The following is a 22,152-nucleotide window of genomic DNA, read 5'->3' on the forward strand; positions in this document are numbered from 1 at the left end:
GAGCGGATCTTGGCGATATCGTAAAGGTGAAACCGGCAGGTCTCGGTAACGGATAGGATGTGTGGGGTGAACGAGAGAGACGAGTCAAGGATGACACCGAGATTGTGGGCCTGAGAGACGGGAAGGATGGTCGTGCCCCAGTGCTTAGAACAGTGCTCTGCACATAGTAAGCGCTTAACAAATACCAACATTATTATGAGGTAAAGTTACAGTGAGTAGGATGGCATTAGAGGAGCAAAGTTTGCCAGCTGGGTTGTAGTAGAAGAGTAGCCAGTTAAGGTTGGAGGGGACAAAGAGATTGAGTGCTCTAAAGCCAAAGGTGAGGAGTTTCTGTTTGATGCAGAGTTGGGTGGGCAACCCCTGGAGGTTCTTTGAGGAGTGGGGAAACATGAACTGAAGGTTTATGTAGAAAAATGAGCCGGGCAGTGAAGAATGGACTGCAGTGGAGAGAGACAGGAGACGGAGATCAGCAAGGAGGCTGATAGAGTAATCAAGGCAGGATAGGATAAATTCTTAGATTAGAGTGGTAGCATTTTGGATGGAGAGAAAAGGGCAGATTTTAGCAATGTTGTGAAGGTTGAACCTACAGGATTTAGTGATAGAATGAATATGTGGGTTGAATGAGAGAGAGGAGTCAAGGATTATGCCAAGGTTGCGGGCTTGTGAGACAGGAAGGAGTTCCATTTTTGACAAGTTAAATGTGAGGAGATGGCAGGATAGACAAGTAGAGATGTCTTGAAGACAGGAGGAAATGCAAGCCTGCAGAAGGGGAGAGAGATCAGGGCTGGAGATGTAGATCTGGGAATCATCTGCACAGAGGTGGTAGTTGAAGCCATGTGAGCGAATGAGTTCTCCAAGAGAGTGGGTATAGATGGAGAATAGAAGGGGACCCAGAACTGAGCCTTGGGGGATATCCACTGTTAGAGGGTGTGAGGCAGAGGAGGAGCCTGTAAAAGAGACTGAGAATGATTGGCTAGAGAGTTAGGAGGAGAACCAGGAAAGGACAATGTCATTGAAGCCGAGGTTGAGTAATGTGTCCAGGTGGTTGGCAGCTGAGAGATCAAAGAGGATTTGAATGGAGTAGGGGCTGATGGATTTGGCAAGAAGCAGATCACTTGTGACCTTTGAGAGACTGGTTTCTTTGGAGTGAAGGGGACAGAAGCCAGCTTGGAAGGCATAAAGGAGAGAATAGGAAGAGAGGAACATAAGACAGTGGGTATAGACAGCTCATTCAAGGAGTTTGGAGATGAATCGTAAGAGGCAGATGGGGCAATAACTGGAGGGAGCTGTGGAGTAAAGGGAGGGGTTTTTTAGGATAGGAAGACATGGACATGTTTGAAAACAGTGGGGAAGAAGCCATTGGAGAGTTGAAGATAGTGTTTAGGAAGGGAAAAAGGGAGGGGCAAGTGTTTTGGTATGGTTTGAAGAGATGGGGTCAGATGTGTGGGTGGATTTTGAGAGAAGGCAGGAGATTACCTCTTGAGAGACTGGTGGAAAAGACGGGAGAGTTGAAGAAGGGGCAGGAGGAAGGAGGGGTGGGGAGATTTTAGGGAGAACACACCTGATTATAGGGAGATTTTATGGAGACCCCAAGCCTGTGCTCTTTCCACTAGGCCAAGTTGCTTCAGATTGTACACCCCAAGTGCACTTAGTACAGTACCTGGTGCCAGTGGGTGCTCAGACCATCCTGTGACCATGACTTGTGCTTCCCTGCTCTCAAAAGTAGGTAAACTCCACTTGGTGGGTTCACTCCGCCCTGTCTGCCTGGGTTGCGAGGCCTGACCTTGCCTGTCACATCTTCCTTAGTGCACGAGGCCCAAGCCTGCCTGCCCCATCTTCCGCAGAGAGTGAGGCACAAACCTTTCTTGTGGCATTGCAGATCTACAACGGGACCCTGAAACGGGACGTGGACAACAGGCGTTTCAGCTCCTATAGCCAAATGGAGAATTGGGGCCGCCAGTACAGCCGTGGCCCCTGCCCTGGCCCGGGTAGCGACACCTGCTTCCTGCAGAACATCAAGGCCAGCCGCAGCGAGCCCGACCTGTACTGTGACCCCCGGGGCACCCTGAGGAAGAGCTATGGGGGCAGTAGGGGCCAGAAGACCACGCAGAGCCGCTACAGCTTTTACAGCACCTGCAGCACCCAGAAGCCTGCCAAAAAGTGCCCTGGCCGGCCCCCCTCCTGCACCTCCAAGCAGGACCCTGTCTACATCCCGCCCATCTCCTGCAGCAAGGACCACTCCTTCGGGCACTCCCGTGCCAGTTCCAAGTAAGTCCGGCTTGCCTGGAGCGTTGGAGCTTCTGCTTTGCTCCCCTTCCTCTCCTCCTCCCACATCCTTGCCCCACAGTGAAATGATCCATGTTCAACAACTGCCCTCCTTCCTGCCCCCACAATCCCCACAATCCCAAAAATATTGCTCAGAATAGAGTCTACCTGCATTTTGACTCATCTTTCCTTTCCGTCCCTGAACCTTCATCTCTTCTTAGTGAAACCCAGCAAAAATCTGAGTTCATTGGCTTCCCAGCGAACTGGGAGTACAGGTGCCTGTCTAATGGGGCAGTCCTGTGGAGGTGTAGGCCCAATTTGTGCAGAAACTTGACTTTATTTTGAAGGGGGTGGTGAGGATGAGCCACGCTAGCCTCTGGATTGCTGAGCATTATGGATAGCTGGCCAGCATGTCCTGGAAAGTTGATTCAGCCTACAATTTCGAGATGGCTTCACAATTATTTGGAGAGGGATTTTCATTCAGAGCAATACAGTATCAACCTCTCTCCAATCCAGTGGGTTCCCCACTGTGTCCAGAGTATCGCTGTATCCTGTGGGCCATGGCTGGGAAAAAAAACAAAAAACGACGGTCGGGAGACTTTGGAGATGATCAGGTGGGAGGAAATTGTTGGGGAGTCGAGTCCAGCCACTGGTCTTCCACTCAGTCTACCCCAACTGCCTGCCAACTCCTAAATGCTCCTTCTCCCATCCAGGGTCTGCAGCGAGGACATAGAGTGCAGCGGATTGACTATCCCCAAAGCGGTCCAGTTCCTGTGTTCCCCCGACGAGAAGTACCAAGCCATCGGGGCCTATTACATCCAGCACACCTGCTTCCAGGACGAATGTGCCAAACAAGAGGTGACAAGCCCCAAACTTGCCTCCTGAGTCTGCAAGGGAGGGTCTGGGTTTTTCAAGATTGGGTGAGGCCCTTTGCTCACCAGGTTCCTCTCCCTCCGCCCAGGGGAGAGACAGGACATTCTGTGTACTGCCCAGGAATGCTCCCCTCCATGGGAGCTGGACTGGGGTGAGGTGTTACCTGGAATAGGACTGTATCACCCAGACCCCACCCTGCTCTCCCTGCCCTTGCCCCACCCACCCCTCCCTGCCCTTCCTGCCCTCCTGCCACACACAGGAAGGAAGGCAAAATTGCCACCAGGTTTCAACCACCTGGGTAGCACTTAATAACTAGCGTCAGAGAGATTCTTTTAAATGGTTTCAGTCGGGGCTCCCTCGCACTCCTTGATCCATGTTAACAAGTTCTTTTCCCTGCATCCCTAGCCCAGAGTCCACTCCGACCCCTGGTTTAAGCCCATGTCACAGTCACCCCCACCCACAGCGTAGCTCCTGCCCCTGTCCTCTGCAACAGATCCAGCTGGGGAAGTCTCCTGGCTTCCATTAATGATAATAATAATAGTTGTGGTATTTGTTAAGAACTTACTATGTGCCAGCCACTGTACTAAATGCTGGGGTGGTTACAAGCAATTGAGGTTGGACACAGTCCCTGTCCCATGTGGGCTCACAGTCTTAATCCCCATTTTATAAATGAAGTAGCTGAGGCAGAGGGAAGTGAGGTGACTTGCCCAAGGTCACATAGCAGATAAATGATATAGCTGGTATTAGAACCCAGGTTCTTCTGACTCCCGGGACCATGCTGTATCCACTATACCATGCTGCTTCCGTTGTGACCCCCTCACCTCTGCCTCCTGCCTCCACAGCTACTTTTTGCCACTAGGGCAGAAGTCTGAGGATTTGTAGGCACCTCGTAAATAACTTGTATTATTTCCTAATCATCTGGTAACTCCATTCACTCCAAATCCTGGGGGATAAACCTCCTGAGAGTAGGAAGGGTCTATGGTCTCAGCATTTCCTCCAGGGGAATAGAATCCTTGGCCAACCTACTTCTACACCCAGAGATATTTGAATCTGGTGGTCTGTCAATGAAGGAACACAAAAAAGCTCAATTTTTGTGCAACCTTAACCTATCCTCATTCTGGGACAGTGTGGCTCCCATATCAAGGGTCCTAAAGACACGGTTAAACAAATCCTCAGACAGTGCTGCATCCAAGTGGAAAACAGAGCCGAGTGCCAGAGACAGACAAAGATGGCACACTGCCATCCAAGAAAGGAACAAAAGCTTCATAAAGAATGAGAGACAGAAACAAAAGAGAAAATAGCACCTGGCAATACGAACATAAAACATGACGACACAAGAAGGTACAGCCTTTTTGTGTGCCCAGTGTGTGCAGGATTGTGGATCCTGCTGTCTTAGCCTTTTCAGTCACACACACACTCATAGGGGAACTTGACCAAGAGTGGTGTCTTCTTCAAATACACCGAACAACTAATACATACACATAGTTTCACCAAAGTGCCATCCAATTCAGTAGTTGGGGCCAGAGTGCCAATATAAGGTTGGTATTTGTTAAGCACTTACTTTGTGCCGAGCACTGTCCTAAGCGCTGGGGTAGACACAGGGGAATCAGGCAATATCATTTAGGAATTAGCCATTTTTGGGATGAATTGGCAGTGGGAGTTTCAGAGACCCACACCAGCTCCTGCTTGGGATTGGACACTGTTTGGACTACATTAATCCGAATTGTTGCCGGGCTTTGTGGATCTGGGTATATGGTCGCCAGCTCCCCTGGTGATTCAGTCAGTCAGTCTGATTGTATTTCTTGAACACTTGCTATGTGCAGAGCAGTGTACTAAACGCTGGGAAGAGTACAATGTAACTGACACATTCCACTCGTTGTGGGCAGGAAATGTGTCTATTATTGTATTGTATTCTCCCAAGTGCTTAGTACAGTGCTCTGCACACAGTAAGCACTCAAATACGATTGAATGATTTGAATGTATGAATGATTGCTCACAACAAGCTTACAATCTAGAGAGGGAGACAGACAAATAAATGGTTGGCTGCTCTCCATGGTGGGCAGCTGCCTCCATTTCTATGAGGGCATCAGTGGAGCCAGCCACCAAGGCTGGCGACCTGGTGCTGTGGTGAGAGAGGGAGCTGAAGCCCCCATAGCCAGATCAGGCCCAGAGCTGGTCCCTGGGTTCTAGGCTGCTGCTGAGGGATGGAAGGATGACCCTGAAATGAAGGCAAGGCATGAGAGCTGAGGTCTTAGGATCCATTCAACCAGTCAGTCAGTCAGTGGCAGACTTTGAGCACTTACTCTGGGCAGAGTCCTGTATCCAGCATCTGTGAGAGCACGAAGGCACTTACGTACAAATGTAATTTTATTTATTTATATTAATGTCTTTCTCCACCTCTCTAGACTGTATGCTCACTGTGGGCAGGAAATATAACTAGAAATGTTATATTGTTATAATGTACTCTTCCAAGTTCTTAGTACAGTGCTCTGCACTCAGTAAGTGCTCAATAAATACTATTGGCTGACTGAGTGACTGATGATAGAGATAGAGGACATGATCCTCAATCTGTTTTGGGCCCTGCTACCAACCTCAGTTTTTCCCACCAACGCTGGCCCTGACCCAGTGGGGCGGCGGGCGATCTCCCCCATAATGGCCCTGCACCCTCTCCTTCCAGGTCTATCAGCTGGGTGGCATCTGCAAGCTCGTGGACCTGCTGCGCAGCCCCAACCAGAACGTCCAGCAGGCGGCTGCCGGGGCGCTCCGCAACCTGGTGTTCAGGAGTAACCCCAACAAGATCGAGACTCAGCGCCAGAATGGCATCCGGGAGGCAGTCACCCTCCTGCGCAGAACTGGGAACACCGAGATCCAGAAACAACTGACAGGTAGACAAACAGACAGACAGACTCCCTCCCTGCAGCCTTGGACCCGGCGCTCAGCCAGAGCAACTCTCCCTTAGTTACGGTATCTATCAAGCAATCACTATGTGCCAGTCAATCAATAGTGGTATTGATTGAGCACTTACCCTGTGCTCAGCATTGTACTAAGCATTTGGGAGAGTACAATACAATAGAGTGGGAGCCACGATCCTGTCTGCAAGGAGCTTACAGTCTACAGGGGGTGCTGGGTGCCAGAGTGGATATAAGATAATCATACTGGACATGGGGCCTGTCCCACATGGAGCTCACGGTCTAATAGGGTGGGGGGATTGGAACAAGGACGTTTTCTTCAATCAGTGGTACTTAGTGAGTGCTCTCTGTGCACGAAGCACTGTTATAAGCACTTAGGAATGGAAAGGAGAGTTAATAGAGGGCTCATACGTGGAGTGGGGCAGCTGGTCCTCGGATGGGACGAGATAAGCTCAAGCTGGTGGGCAGGCCCAGCGAGTGGGTAACCAGCAGGCTCAGCAAGTAAGATGAAACCTTTTTTTCCAAGGCCTCCTCTGGAACCTGTCCTCCACTGATGAGCTGAAGCAGGAGCTGATCAACGAAGCTCTCCCTGTCTTGGCCGACAGAGTCATCATCCCCTTCTCTGGGTGGTGTGACGGCAACAGTAACCTGTCCAGGGACATCGTGGACCCAGAGGTCTTTTTCAATGCCACAGGCTGCTTGAGGTGAGAGGCTTGATGGCACCTGAGGCCTGCCCACCTCACTTCCTTGGGAAGGTCGATGGACTGAGGACATCTTCTGTGGGAGACCCTATATTTGGGCACTGTATGGTGTATGTGTGTGTGTGTTCGTGTAGCAGAGGGGGGCACAGAACTAGGGGAGCAGCCAAGGTTAGGGCCCCCAGGAAGCTTTAATGAGACTGAGAGTGGATCCAGGGGGTAGTTTGGAAGATACTAACTTTACTACCCTGGAAGTTGGTTGGAGAGATGGGAATGGGGAAGGATACTTACTGTATTTACTTGCCTAAAGGCTGCACTTTTGTGCCAGACATTTTCAAGCATACGCTAGATGTCCTACAAATGCTTTTGACGATGTTCAGAATAGGGACGTGCCTCATCCATCAGAAAGGTCAAATATGAGCATTCAGACTTTAGGGTCCTAAACATTGGGTGTGGCTAATTGCAAGAAAGCAACCAGTGTGCCAGAAAATAGGGTACCTCTACCAAATTCACAGCCTGGGGGTGGTGCTGTGAGTTTGGGGGCAAAGTCTGACGTTCCTCAGGGTGTCCTTTCCCTTCTTGCGTGGCTGGGAGAAGCCAGCAAGCTGCCTTGTCGAGGGTTTTCTGCCTCGACTTGCCGGCCCTCCCCAGCTCCCCCCGAGCCTGCGCCTGCACTGCCAGTCCCCGAGCTTCGACGTTGGAGTAGTGGGGCTGGGGAGATGAAATGGCAGCATAATTAAGGGCTTTATGGGGCTGCTGAGCCCGCTGCAGCCCCGGAGGGAGGGAGGGAGGGAACGAAGGAGGGAGAAAGGCAGCCCCACCCGTCAAGGCCACGCTGACAGCTTGTGAAGCTACCGTGCACCACAGCCGGGACAACAGCTTTCTCTGCAGAAAAGCCACAAGTGAGGAAGGGCATCTGGACAGCTGCCAAAACCTCCCAGCCCTACTGGCGTGGAAAAAGTCCTGCCTAGGTGTGTCCCCTTATCTGGGTTGGACCGGGAGGTGGACACAGGGTCACCTGTCTCGGCCATCCTGTCCCCCTCATCCAAGAGTCAGGGTAAATATTCCTTCCCCCGCAACAGAGGGGATTGGATCAACTGGTGGACCGAGGGGGCTCCTCCCTGGGGTCCACGGACAGAATATGGCACCAGGCGTCAGCCTGGGGAGAGTCTATCTGCAGCTGAAGCTGGGGCCATAAAAGGTGCGGGCCCCCTTAGTGAGCAGAAAATCGGTCAGGAGTAATGACAACCAGGGCCCTGTCAACTTTTGGCAAGGGCATTGAGCCATTAAACTCATGACTGCTTGTTCTTTTTTTCTCTTCTTCCTTTCCTGCTCTTGACTTTCCCTCCCTCTCTCAATTCCTCCTTTCTCTCCCTTTCCTTCGTCCCCTCTCCCTTCTCTTCTGGGCCTCCTCCCACCTCCGTCCCTTTCCCCTCTTCTCATCCCTGCCATCCTACCTTCCTACTGGTGCTCCCTTCACCCAGGAACCTGAGCTCAGCTGATGCCGGCCGCCACGCCATGCGGAACTATGGGGGTCTGATTGACTCCCTCATGGCTTATGTGCAGAAATGTGTGTCCGCAGGCCGCTGTGATGACAAGGTGAGACCTGAGTAGGGGCCCTCACCCACACTGGCTGGCATATCCCCATGGGAACTGCACTGGGCTCAGAACCTCCCAGGCCTGGGGATGGGTGACCAGAGTAACCACTCGGTGGGTACCATAGGAGGAGGTGAGACTGAGAGGCTCTGGTATCCTTGCCATCTCTGTGGATGGTGGCATGTGGGCTGGGGAGTCGGGACTCCTGGGTTCTTTCTCTACCTCTGCCTTCTCCAGGTGCCACTGATCTCCCAGCCCTGAAGGAAGGCTGGATCCAGGGATAGTTGGGAGTGAGACAGGGAAGAGTCACTCCAGAGGCACTGGGGTGAGCCAGTTGCCTCCTGCACATGTGGCTCCAAGCTGGTGAAGTCAGTGACTTCTAGAAGTGACTTGTACAGTTTAAAAAGCCTTCTAATCTGTAAGGCCATTGTGGGCAGAGAATGTGTCTGTTTGTTGGTATATTATACTGTCCCAATTGCTTAGTACAGTTCTCTGCACACAGTAAACACTAAATAAACATAATTGACTGACTGACTGACAGCTGACTTCTCTCCTGTCCCAGCTGTGATATTGAGACTGCGGGCATTGCTGACTGTTGCTGACCTCTTCCTCCTCAGCAAGGCTTGCTCCCCTTGAGCCACCCCCAGAAACTCAGCCTTCCAGACAAACACCATCAGGAAAAATAGAAGTCAAGAAATAGGAGGTGGTTCTCTTCTGAGGATGTCTGTCATAGAAAGGGAGAGGAATGGGAAAATCCTCCTGAGAGAAATTAGTCTCTGCTGTCCTACCAGCCACCACAGCCAGCTTGCCACAGCCAAAGCAAAGAGAATAGGGGCTAGGGTGGGTTCCCTCAGCCTACTGGGCCAGCCAGAGTATAAATTGCTGAGACACTGGGTGGAGCAGTAGTTTTGCATGCAGTAGGCTCTCAATAAATACCACTGATTGATTGATTGATGGGGTGATTGGGACTTTTGGGAATCCAGTGTGAGTAACATCAATAGGAGCATTGTAAATAATAGCTGTGGCTTGCTCTCTGTTAAGCACTGGGGTAGGTGCAAGATAATCAGCTGAGACACATTTCCTGTCCCATTTGGGCCTCACAGTTTAAGGGGGAGGGAGTACAGGTATTCCATCCCCATTTTAACAGATCCCCATTTTAACAGATGAATAAATTGAGGCACAGAGCAGTGAGGTGACTGGCCCAAGGTCACCTAGCAGGCAGATGGTGGAAGCAGGATTAGACCCCATGTCCTCTGACACTAAGGCTTTTTCCACTAGGCCATGCTGCTTCCCTTGTCCGCTAGGCTACTGATCCAGTGCCTGGTTTGCCTGGGGTCAGTGAAACCCTAGGTCCTGGCCACTCTTGGCAGGAGATGAAGTCCCTCTTTGCTTTCAGTCCGTGGAGAACTGCATGTGCATCCTGCACAATCTGTCCTACCGTCTGGATGCCGAAGTCCCCAACAAGTACAGCCAGCTGGACCACAATGCCCGCCATGCCTACACGGATAAGTCTTCTACCGGCTGCTTCAGCAACAAGAGCGACAAGATGATGGTGAGGCCCCGCCTGCCAAGGGGGGTCAGGGTGGGGCAGGAGGGGAGAACATGGGGTCCCAGCCCTGCCACCACCTAAACTGGTGCCTGTCCCAAGACACTTGGTTCCAGGTAAGCAGAAGTCCTGGCTGTCTGCCATCTTGGTTCCGCTGGATCTACCTGCCCATCGTCCTGGTTCTGCCGGGCCGGGCTGCTCTTCATCCTGGTTCTGCCAGGCCAGGCTTCTCACTGACCTGGTTCTGCCAGACTCAGCTGTCTTCTTTCCTGATTCTCTTGGGCCATATGGTTCTTCCAGTCTGCCCTGACCACCATCCTGGTTCTGCCAAGCTGGTCTGTCCATTGTCCCAGTTCTGCTGGGCAGGGCAGCTCTATCCTGGTTCTGCTGGGCCAGGACGAGTGGCTGTTCTGGTTCTGCCAGGTTGACCTGCCCACCATCCTGGTTCTGCAGGCTGGCCTGGGTGGCTGGCCTGGTTCTACTGGGCTTAGTTCAGTGGCCGTGGAAGCCGGCTCCTTCTCTCTGGGTGTTGTCCTAATTTCCCCTTCCCCTATGGAAGAATTGAAGGTGGGAGGGAGACAGCTGGCGATGGAGAGGCTGATGGAGATTCTGAGAAATGGAGACAGAGAGAAGGGCTTGCAAGGCCCACGGAAGCCACCTAGGGGGTAGGAAGCCCTTGGACTGCCCTAGCTTTCTCCCCTGGGACTTCCCTTCCTGCAGCCATCAAGGGCCCCAAAGGGGCAGGTTTGCCCCTTTTATGCTGGATTCGCCTTGGGGTTAGGTCCCTCCCAGGCCTCAGGTGGCTCCCACCCATTCTTCACCCCCAGAATAACAACTGTGACTTGCCCCTGCCTGAAGAGGACTCCAAGCCTAAAGGCACCAACTGGCTGTACCATTCCGATGCCATCCGAACCTACCTGTCCCTAATGGGCAAGAGCAAGAAGGATGCCACCCTGGAAGCCTGTGCCGGGGCCCTGCAGAACCTCACTGCCAGCAAAGGGCTGGTGAGTACCGCCGGGCCTCTGCTCTGTCCACCTGCTGCTGCCGCCCTCTCCAACCGCTGACTGCCCCCAATCCTCCGGCTTCCGTCTTTCTCCCCATCTCTCCCCCTTTCCTACCCTTCTCCTTCTCCTTCTCTCTCACTCACTCGGTCTCCTTATATCCCTAGCCCCTCTTCCTTCTGCATCACCCTCACACTTGGATCTGTACCTTTTATTCAGCCCAACCTCAGCCCCACAACATTTATATGTATATGTCTGTAATTTCCTTTAGTATCTGTCTCCCCCTCTAGGCTGTAAGCTCCAACTCTGTTACATTATACTCTCCCAAGCACCTAGTATAGTGCTCTGCACATAGTAAGTGACTGATTGATTGATTATATGGAATGGGAATCGGCCATAAAGCTTTTTCTCTAATCCTGCAGTTCCTTGCAGTGGTCATCCCCCTGCCTGGGGGCCTGAACAGTCCAGCAAGGCTCTGATCCATTCTGCTTGGCCCAAGTGCTCGCTCTTGGTCTCACTGAGCAATGTGGGTCTCCTCCCCTTCCCAAAGAGGAGCCAGGTTTGCCTTGGAAGAATTTCAGGATCATTTTGTTGTTTTCTGCCCCACCCTCCCTCTCCCAGAGGAAAATTCCTACCATGAGAATGACATGGTCCCCTCGCCCAGGGCCTGAGAGAAATCAGGCAGGAAGCCTAGCAAATGCTGCCTGCCTTTCTGTCTCGTTAATGAAGCTGTGTCCAAAGCCCTGCAACAGGGACAGCAGCAGGAGGAGAGGGGACAGGATGGTGCTGAGTACATAGACAGTATTCTGGACAGTTCTCTCTGGCTTAGCTGAGATTTTTTTGGCTTTCTGACTTTGGAAAACTGCAGAGTTGTTGGGGCACTCATGAGGAATGAGGGTCTGGCTGTGTCTGGGGCTTTTTCTCCCCAGAGGCAGTTTACATTGAAAATAGAGTTTAGGACTAGCTTTTATACCCCAAAGATGTGGGCCCTTGAAGCAGTCATTTCCCTAGCTGGTGGAGAATGGGAAGCCAATTAATCTTTAACTCAACTCAGGGCCAGATGAGAGAGGTTGGGCAGAACTACAGCGGGGGGATGCGGGTTAGACATAATTGTGGTATTTGTTAAGTGCTTACTATGTGTCAAGCACTATTCTAAGTGTTGGGATAGATTCAAGCTCATCAGGTGTCCCAGGGGATTTACAGTCTAAGAAGGAGGGAGAACAGGTATTGAAACCCCATTTTGCAGATGAGGGAACTGAGGCACCAGCAAGTTGAGTGATTTGCCTGAGGTCACACAGCAGGCAAGTGGCAGACCTGGGATTAGAACTCAGGTACTCTGACTCCCAGGCCCTTCCTTCTCTTTCACTAGGCCACATTGCTTCTCAAGAAAGACTGGTTGTAATCACTGGAACAGGTTACTGAGATCTTGACCTTTCTGGGCTAAGATGAGGACTGACCACCCCAGAGGCAGGGGGTGGAGGAATTGACCTCTGGAGGGCCCTTCACTAAATCCCAGGGATTTTCCTCTCTGTCTACCTAAAACACTAATCAATTAATCACTGGTATTTATTGAGTACCTGTTGAGGGCTAGACCCTGCACTAAGTGTTTGGGACAGTTCTACAGTAATAAGAAACACACTCCCTGCCCTCCCAGTGCTATGTATAATACTTTGCCCCCCAAAAGCACCTAATAAATACTATTATTATTACAAACAGTTAATGGGGGAGTCAAGGCAGGCACAAAGAAATAGATAGTGAGGGCAGGAAGAATGAAGAGGAAGCAGTAGAGATCCATCAAGAATCAAACAACTGAACTAATAACTGAATGAAGAGCTAAATGTGGGGAAAGGAGGGCTTATGGTAGAAACTTAACCCTCGGACTGAGAACTTAAACAAAGAGAGAGATGGCCTCTAGCACTCATTGGTCTAGTGGAAAGAGCACAGTCCTGAGAGTCTGAAGACCTGGATTCTAATCCCAGCTCCATCCCTTGTCTGTTGTGTGACCTTGATCAAGTCTCTTAACATCTCTGTGCCTCAGTCCCTTCATCTACAAAATGGGGATTCAATACCTGTTCTGCCTCCTACTTAGACTCTGAGCCCCATGTGGCACCTGATTATCTTGTATCTACCCTTGTGCTTAGTACAGTGCTTGACATAGAGTAAATGTTTAACCAAAACTTCAGTTATTAATCCTGGCTTGGCTATTTGTCTGCTGTGTGACCATGGGCAAGTCACTCCACTTCTCTATCCGTCAGTTTCCCCATCTGTGAAATGGGAATGAAATACCTGTTTTCCTGCCCCCTTAGACTGTGAGCACCATGTGGGGCAGGGACTGTGTCTGATTTGTTTATACTGTATATACACTAGGGTTTAGTACAGTGCTTGGCACATAATCAGTGCCTAACAAATGCCATTATTATTACTATTATTATTATTATTTATTTCTACCCATCATCAACACTTATGTTTATATATTTGTTCACTTGTACATTTAGTTATTTATTCCAGTTACTCTGTAAATATTTTTATGTCTGTCACTGCTATGTCAGTTCCGTATGAGCAGGGATCATGTCCATTTTGGTAGCTGTACTTTCCCAAACTCTGAATGCGGGGCTTTGCCCGCCACCGACACTCAGAAAATACCATTGCTGCAACTAGTATGATTTGTCTTGTGACACAGGTCAAGGAAGAAAAGGACTGTACCCAAGGAAGTGGGCTGGATTTTGGTGAAAGTCAGGTCAGATGTAAGAAAAGGCTCCCCTGAGTGTCCCAGTCAGGGTCAGTCGTAAGGAACAGGCTGTTGAAAGAGTCTGTGGAATCTCCACCCCAAAAAGGATGTCATACCCATTAGGCAGGCCTGTGGGGACTGACCTGGGGCCTGTGATGATGTAGGTCCTGCTGGGGGCTTTCTGTGTGGCCCTGCCTGGGAATTGAGCTTTCAGTCTGGGCTGGCCATATGGTTGAGGAATGATGTCTCCTCCCCTTGAGTGAAATAAGGGAACGTAAAAGATCCTTATTTCTCATTGGTGTCAAGCCTGGTGACCCTGGTGGGCTGTAGGATGTGTGACAAGAGAGTTAATGGATTCTAACCTCCAGAGACCTCTCTAGGTAACCACAGAGAGGGATGGGAACAAGGGAATCAGGTCAGAGGTGGGAGGGAGGGTGGCAATACTGATCTCTTTGACCTCCCCTATGATGTCAGAGAACTCAGTAAGGGGATGACAAGTTAAATAAGTTAGAGGGGTGGCCCTCTCAACTGATCTATCAACCAGTCATATTCATTGCACACCTACTATGTGCAGAGCACAGTACCAAGTGCTTGAGAGCTAGAAGACTTGACCCCTGCCCTCAAGGAACTTTCAATTGAGTAGGGGAGACAGACACTGAAATAATTTACAGACATGGGGAAGACCCCCAGCATCTCTGCATGTGTTTTTGAGTTGGCACTAGTGAGCATGATTAATGATTAAGTGCTTACTACATGCCAAGCACTGTGCCAGACACTACAGCAGTCCCCGTCCCACATAAGGCTCACAGTCTAGGTGAGGGGAAGACAGCTAAAGACACCAGAAACAATGAATTAAGATAAGGTCAAGACAAGCGACAGAAGGGATGTAGGAGGTGGCATCCTCACAGCCTCCGGGTAACCAGTCCTTACTTATAAACTACATTTTCCAAGGATCATAAATGTGGTAAGGAAAGTCTTCCATTGGATAATTGTCTGCTTTTCCCTCCCTAGATGTCCAACGGCATGAGCCAGATGATTGGTCTGAAAGAAAAGGGCCTGCCCCAGATCACCCGCCTCCTCCAGTCGGGGAACTCTGATGTGGTCCGGTCGGGAGCATCTCTGCTGAGTAACATGTCTCGCCACCCTGTGCTCCACAGGGCTATGGGTGAGAGAGGGCTTCTGGGAAGAATCACCAAGCTATCTGTCTCTGCTCCTCACTTAATCCTCCATCTGAGCTCAAGTCTCTCACTCATTCCCTTGATCTCTGGATAACGGCAGGCAATTTCCTGTTAGTGTTAATTCTTGGCCTCATTCCCTCAATTATAAACAGTGACAATAATAATAGTAGTGGTATTTTTTAAGTCCTTACTATTTGCCAAGCACTGTACAAAGGACTGGGGTAGATACAGCGTGGCTCAGTAGAAAGAGGACGGGCTTTGGAGTCAGAGTTCATGGGTTTGAATCCCGGCTCGGCCACTTGTCAGCTGTGTGACTTTGGGCAAGTCACTTAACTTCTCTGTGCCTCAGTTACCTCATCTGTAAAATGGGGATTAAGACTGTGAGCCCCACGTGGGACAACCTGATTCCCCTGTGACTACCCCAGCGCTTAGAACAGTGCTCGGCACATAGTAAGCGCTTAACAAATACCAACATTATTATTATTATTATTATTATTACAAGATAATCAGTTCCCACATAGGGCTCGTAGTCTAAGTAGGAGAGAGAACAGGTATTGAATCCCCATTTTGCAGATGAGGGACCTGGGGCCCAAAGAAGTGAAGTGACTTGCCCAAGATCACACAGCAGACAAGTAGCAGAGCTGGGATTAGAACCCAGGTCCATTGTCTCCCAGGCCTGTGCTCTTCCATTAGCCCACTCTGCTGCATGGTACAGTAGTGTTGATGTACATGACTCCTGCCTAATTTTTTAATGGTATTTGTTAAGCACTTACTATGTATCAAACACTGTTTCGAGGCCTGGAGTAGGTACAAGTTAATTAGGTCAGACACAGGCCCTGTCCCCCATGGGACTCACAGTCTAAGTAGGAAGGAGAGCAGGTTTTGAATCCCCATTTTACAGTTGCGAAAACTGCAGAACAGAAAAAGTAAGTGACTTGCCCAAGGTCACACAGCAAACAATTGACAGAACAGGGATTAGAGCCCAGGTCCTCTGACTCCCGGACCCATGCTCTTCCCATTAGGCCATGCTGCTTTTTGACTGAATTAATCAATCAGTCAATGGTACTGGCTTGGGAAAGTACAATACAGTAGAGTTACTAGTTACTTTCCCTTCCCACAAAGAGCTTACAGGCTAGAATGAGAGAGAGACCTTCAAATACAATTGTAGATGTGGAAATGGATATGTTCAAAAGTGTTGGGAGGGTGGAGTGAATATCAATTGCTTAAGGGGTACAGATACAAGTTCATTGGCAATACAGAAGGGAGGGTGAACAGAGGAAATGAGGGCCTGGTCAGAGACCTCTTAGAGGAGATGTGATTTTGGAAGGGCTTTGTAGATGGGGAGAGTGGCTTTCTGTCAGATATGAAGCAGGAAGGAGGTCCAAGCTCAAAGGAGTAAATGGGCAAGGGGTCAGCAGCAGAATAGTTGAGATTGAGGTACATCAAGAAAGTTAGTATTAGAGTACTGAGGCGTGTGGGCTGGGTTGTACTAGAACACTGAGGTGAGGTAGGAGGTGGAAAGCTGATTCAGTGCCATCTCCAGTCAGATCGTGCAGGTTTTCTTCTCCTTCATTCTGCCTCCACCAGTCTTAGCCAGTCCAACCTGGTTTTGCAGCATCCCCTGTGTATGCCAGCTCAAACCTTCATTAATCTCTCTTGTTCCTTCATGAACCCAGTAACGTCCACTCCAACAGATGGGACCTTGGTAGCAAAGCTACCATTTTGTAGTCTATATCAAAAATCTAGGGTAACTTTTCTCTTCCCCTTTTCTTGCCGCCATCTAACAATTAAATCTCATATACCTCTGGCAGGGAGACTGCTGTTTCGGGGTGGCTCCCAAGGTAATATATTAAGGATGAGCCCAAAGTCCCTAGAGGACAAAGCAAGAGGAAGTGAGTGCCTCCCACATCTTAGGATGTGAAGGCCAGGAAATGACCTGCCGAATCTCCTTTTCACTGGTGGTTGCCAATGCTTGGGTTTGGTCCACCGGTCTTGGCCAGCCTGGGGGCAGGCCTGACTAGGGGCAGGGAAATGGATGAGATGGATGATCTCTTGAAGTTCCTTCTAGCCCTGAAAATCAAGAGTTAGTGTGGGGGAGGGAGAGGAGCCCTATTAAGAAAACAGAAGCAGAGTGGCAGGCGAGACCAAGGCAATGTGTGCAGGAGAGATAAAAGTATCTTAGCCAAGGCTAAAATTTAATCTGAATAATTCTCGTGCCTACCAACAATATTGGACTGTCCTCTTCCAAGTGCTTAGACCAGGAAGTATTCAGTAAATATCAATGATTGGCATAAGGGTGTGTGTTTATATGTGTACATGTGAGTGACTGACAAGTGCTTGCTGGGCCTGAAAAGATCAGTGTGGAGTCCTCAATTCCCACCATTCTGTACACACACACACACACACACACACACACCTGCAAAGTGTGTCCTCCCAGGTAGAAAAAAACTGCTGGTCTCAGCTCCTTTTTGTTTGAAATACCTGGGTACTTGCAGGCAGAGTGGGTTTCCTGGGTTGGATAACCCTGTTCCATTGTAGGTGTATCTTTAGTGGAGCTCTGGAATGGGAGGGAGAGCAAGTCCTGGAGAGAAGCTAGCCTGGCCACACCTGGGCCCGGGTCCCAAGTTCTCAAGGCCCAACCTCAACCCCTTGCAGGAAACCAAGTATTCCCTGAGATGACCCGCCTCCTGTCCAGCCAGACCGGCAACACCAGCAACTCAGAAGACATCATGTCTTCTGCCTGCTACACCACGAGGAACCTGATGACCTCCCTGCCCCAGATGGCTAAGCAGTACTTCTCCAGCAGCCTGCTGAACAACCTGGTGAACATGTGCCGGAGCAGGTGAGCCGTGGGAAGACCCTGGGCACTCCATCCCCTAAACCTGCCCTTGGGGAGTGCGGGAAGAGCAGGAGCCAAGCCATCCCAACATGGGTGGGGTGGGCAGAGGCTGGACTGACCCCTTGCGGCTTCTGTCACAGTTGGCCTGGTGTGGGGTCAACCTGCCACAGGGTCTTTCCTCACCTACTCCCTTCCCTCGATCCAGTTCCTCCCCCAAGGCCGCCGAAGCTGCCCGTCTGCTCTTGTCTGACATGTGGTCACACAAGGATCTCCAGGGAATCCTCAGGCAGGTAAGGAGCCTGGCTAATGATGCCTTCTGCTGACCAAAGCCAAACCGAGGCCCCATCCCTGCTCTTGGGAGACTTCACAAATGGTCCTAGGGTCCTGGTCTTGGGTCCTAGGAAAGGGAGAGGAGGCTGAGGAGGGTCCCCACCATGAACTTCCAACCATTCCAAGGGCCCTTTGCACCCTGGAAGTTGTTAAGTGTCCCCTTCCTTTTGAGCCGGAAACATGTTCCTTTGTAGGTGCAGCTTTAGTGGCCATTTTCCCAGAGGCTTATGGGGTGAGCTACAGTTTTGCACTTTTCCAGAGGTAACGATAGGGAGCAACAGCACCACTGGCCTGCTCCCAATCCCGCTCTCGAGCATCCCTCTGGAAAGCTCTACCCACCCTGCAGTCCGATGACCCAGGAGTTTGTCTGGAAGTGGTTGGGGGCAGTTCAAATCTGGCGTGCAATAGAACAGCTTCACCTACCCGAGATCTCAAACATGATGGTATTTTTAAGACCAGGCCTACCCCGGGGAAATTATCTCCAGGATCACCTCATGATTTGGAAGTAAGTTCCACCTCTCTGCCACCACCAGTCTGGATTGGGCTAGGCCTCTCCAGTGGTGTCTGTGGGCTATTAATCCCTCATGCTCATTAGGAGTTCACATTGGCTATTTAGACAGCAGGGCTAGACCAGTTGTGGCTAAGGCCAGAAGTGAGTCATTGGTCTGGAGTAACACTAGTTCAAAAGGGGCCCTGGGGACCAGAAGTCATGAGCCAGAATAGGTAGTAAAGGAGTTGTTTGCCAGTACTTCTGCATGAAAGGAACTGGATGGAAATCCATTGGACCTCTCAGCGAGGATTAAAGTCCAAGGCTGAGCAGCTTTAGACCTGCAGGTCAGTTGCCTGCCTCTGCTCCCCCAGGCTACCACTCCACTCCCCATTACCATGTTCCTCTCCTCCTGCAGCAAGGTTTTGACAGGAACATGCTGGGAGCCTTAACCGGAGCCAATGCGCTCAGGAACTTCACCTCCCGCTTCTAAGGAGAGGCTGTCAGAACCAGTTCAACCTGCAGGTAAGACCCCGTTGGGTCTCAGGGATCCACTCTCTGGCTATCGGGATTCTGGGAAGGAAGTCGGAGTAGAGGGCTGAGCTCCTTTCTCATGCCGGGGCCTTGGGCTGGTCCCAGGGACATGGTAGGACTGGTGGAGGATCTCAACAAAACAGTCACTGCCTTCCTACACGTGGTACTCTGGAGTCTCCTCTGAGTAGTCTTCTGTAGAGGTGAGGGAAGAGGGGAGAGCACTGAGAGCAGGACATTAAATGGAAACCCAGTCGAGTCCAAACCAACCCACTGGAAGCACCATTGATTGAAGCCCTGTTAGCTTTTCAGTGGCTATTTATAAGGCTGGTAAACTCTCCTATGAATTGACGCCTTATCGTGGCAGGAGAATTTGCATGCGCTGATGAAGCTTAGAGTTATACCATAAAGGGCTACTCTTAATGGAAAGGTCTAAGCCGAAGGGTCGGACAAAGTCAGTTCACTTGTACTGGGCACCAGCGGCATGGGAAAGAGTCAAAGGTGGATGATCAAGTGATCAAAACATTGATCAAAGACAGTAGCAGAGACTCAAGTTTTTTACTGTGTGGAAGAAGGCAGTGGTAAACCACTTCTGTATCTTTACCGAGAAAACTCTATGAATACACAAAGCAGAATGACTTTGTGGCAGAAGATGGGACGTTCAATAGAGGGTGTGTTCGTGGAGTAGCTGTGGATCGGAAATGATTCGAAGGCATTTGAAGAAGAAGCTCTAAGACTACTCCTTGGGTGTTTGCTAACTCTACCGTACTCTCTCAACTGCTTAGCACAGTTTTCTGCACACAGTCAGCCCTTAATGAACTCTACTATTGGTTGATTCACCATCCCTCCACCAGAAATGCCTGTAGCTCGGCCCAACTGCAAGTTGTGGGTGGGGCCTTGGGGAGAAGTGGCAGCCCCTCCACTAATCTAACTCTTTTCCCACTTTTCAAGGCCTGATCAACTCCCTGCCCCCGTCCCCGATGGGGTGGGATCGTAGGAATACTCCCAGATTCAGTCAACGAACTGACAGCTCTTATTGAGTGATAAATGGATGGAGAAAACTGTTCACTAAGTGCTTAAGAGAACCTAATAGAGTTAGAAGATGTGATCCTTACCCTATCCCGAGTGGGAGAAATAGACACAAAATAAATTACTGATAGGAGGAAGAAGAGAATGGAAAGACGGAGCCATGGATGAGTAAGCACTTGAAGAGTACAGAAGAGCTGTGGGGGCATAGGAATAGGGATGGTGTAAAAGTCCTGAAGGGGTAGTTGGGATGATGTGAACCAAGAAGAAGAAAAATGAATCAGGGATGACCTCCTGGAGAAGGCAGAATTTTAGGCCTTTGAGTCTCTCCCAAGCATTTTGTAACACTGCTTGCGCAAAGTAAGCACTCGATATACCATTGATTTGTTGATGGATTGATTGAGTCCTTTCCCTAACAAGAGGCACTGGAAAGGTCAGAGGGCAGGGGCAGGCAGAGACATATTTTCTGGGTGGGCAGAGCTGGACTGCTTCAGACTTCTTGCGGCAAGAAGAATATAGGAAATGGAGTATCCCCTGATGATCCTCAATGAGAGAGGGAATCCTGAATTCCGTCACAGTCCAGGATTCCATCCCAATTCCCACCAAGTTCCCTGGGCCCATCAGGGCTTCTGCACCCCTGGGACTGGGGTCCTCCCTTCTGCCTGGAACCCCCAGTTGGGAGGGTTCCATCCCTCCCAGCCCCCGACTCTGAAGCAGGCCCCAAGCCCGGGGTCTGCAGAACGAGAAAGGAACCCAGGCCACTGGGCAGACTGCAGACAACTGCACTCTCATCACCTATGACCATGGGGGTCTCTTCTCCTTTTCCAGAGAGTCTGGGGCTCAGGCCTGTGGGTGCTTCTTCTCTGATGGATCGCTAAGCTGTTCATCCTTCGCAGCGTTTGCCAAAGCTACAATGAATCTAAAAGCAAAAGAAATTTGAAAACTGAGGACGATACAGATACTTTCAACATGTTTTTTTTTTTTCTTGGAGGGTGGGGGGAGGGAAGGAGAGGGCGGGAGCGGGCTGGAAGGGAGGGAGCTTTCCTGAGTTAAAAGGGGCTTTATTCTGATGTCAATAATTCTCTCTCAAAAAATTATATATATATACGTATATATATATATATATGCATGTGTGTGTGCAAACACATGGTGTGCATGTGTGTGTGTGCATGAGACAGTATGTCCAAATACAGGTAGTGGGTGGTGAGTGTGTGTGAGTGTGTATGTGGTTGAGTGTAGTGAAGAAAGGAAAGATCAACCATTTTACCACCATGTGTAAAATGGCTAGAAGATTGCTTGTTGGCTTCTCACTCCTAGATTGATATGAAATGTAATGCTTTCTGTTAGCTGCCTGTTAAGTGCTGAAACGAACTGACGTCGTCCAGCAGGCCCCTGCTGTCCTCCGCCCTCGTCACCCCTGCGTTCCTCTCGGACCAGCCAGCGAGGATGACGGGTTTGACCTCTGCCCCTTGGTGACTGAGGCCAGGGGCACAGAGCCTGGTGCACAGTCAGTGCTTAGCTGTTCTCCCAGGGTCAGGGCTGTTGGTCTCGGGACTGACCGTTCCCTCTCCCGGGAGTGCTCTGCTGGGTGGGACGAGGCCTGTTGAGGGAGTTTGGCTGCAGCTTATCGCATCAGAAAACCTCGCAATTTACCATTTCCCGAACAATCATTCAAGATTTGACTTCCCCAACAGTGGGACCTCCTTCCAGGTTGGGCCTCCAGGCCACGGCGAGCAGAACGTCAGCCAACCCCTGGAGCTCTGGGCTTGTGTCCACCTGTCTGGTGGCCACGGAAGGGGATTTTTTATCGTCCAGTGCAAGGCGCTGGGCTGGAGTTGGTGTAGAGCAGGTCAAACAGACCCAATCCCAGCCCTTGGGGCGTGGGGAGGTCAATCCATCTATCGATGGTATTTATTGAGCGTTTCTTGTGTACAGAGCACTGTACTCAGCGCTTGGGAGAATAGACTATAACAGAGTTGGTAGATACGTTCCCAGCCCATGGCCACTCATTGCCGGAAACCAACGAGAATTAAAAAGCTACACAAGAAACTGAGGCACTCTAACGAGATGGCTTTTGGATGATGTCACCATATTGGTTTTCCCAGGAGAGGGGACCAGACTGGGCTGGCCCGGGTGGGAGTTGGG

General features: G+C 50.4%; 1 protein-coding gene across 1 annotated transcript in view; it reads left to right on the plus strand.

The window, feature by feature from the left end:
- Window positions 1-20,966, plus strand: part of PKP1 (plakophilin 1) — a 73,888-nt gene extending 52,922 nt beyond the window's left edge. Inside the window, exons 3-14 of the mRNA XM_029069429.2 lie at window positions 1,880-2,268; window positions 2,979-3,123; window positions 5,816-6,023; window positions 6,574-6,751; window positions 8,230-8,344; window positions 9,738-9,893; window positions 10,715-10,891; window positions 14,628-14,781; window positions 17,450-17,636; window positions 17,839-17,923; window positions 18,869-18,975; window positions 20,836-20,966. Coding sequence (XP_028925262.1) covers window positions 1,880-2,268; window positions 2,979-3,123; window positions 5,816-6,023; window positions 6,574-6,751; window positions 8,230-8,344; window positions 9,738-9,893; window positions 10,715-10,891; window positions 14,628-14,781; window positions 17,450-17,636; window positions 17,839-17,923; window positions 18,869-18,943 — 1,869 coding nt within the window. The 3' untranslated portion in view covers window positions 18,944-18,975; window positions 20,836-20,966. The remainder of the gene's footprint in view (window positions 1-1,879; window positions 2,269-2,978; window positions 3,124-5,815; window positions 6,024-6,573; window positions 6,752-8,229; window positions 8,345-9,737; window positions 9,894-10,714; window positions 10,892-14,627; window positions 14,782-17,449; window positions 17,637-17,838; window positions 17,924-18,868; window positions 18,976-20,835) is intronic.
- Window positions 20,967-22,152: the final 1,186 nt, after the last annotated feature.

The sequence above is a fragment of the Ornithorhynchus anatinus genome, chromosome 7, assembly GCF_004115215.2.
Source record: "Ornithorhynchus anatinus isolate Pmale09 chromosome 7, mOrnAna1.pri.v4, whole genome shotgun sequence".
NCBI classification, from domain to species: domain Eukaryota; kingdom Metazoa; phylum Chordata; class Mammalia; order Monotremata; family Ornithorhynchidae; genus Ornithorhynchus; species Ornithorhynchus anatinus.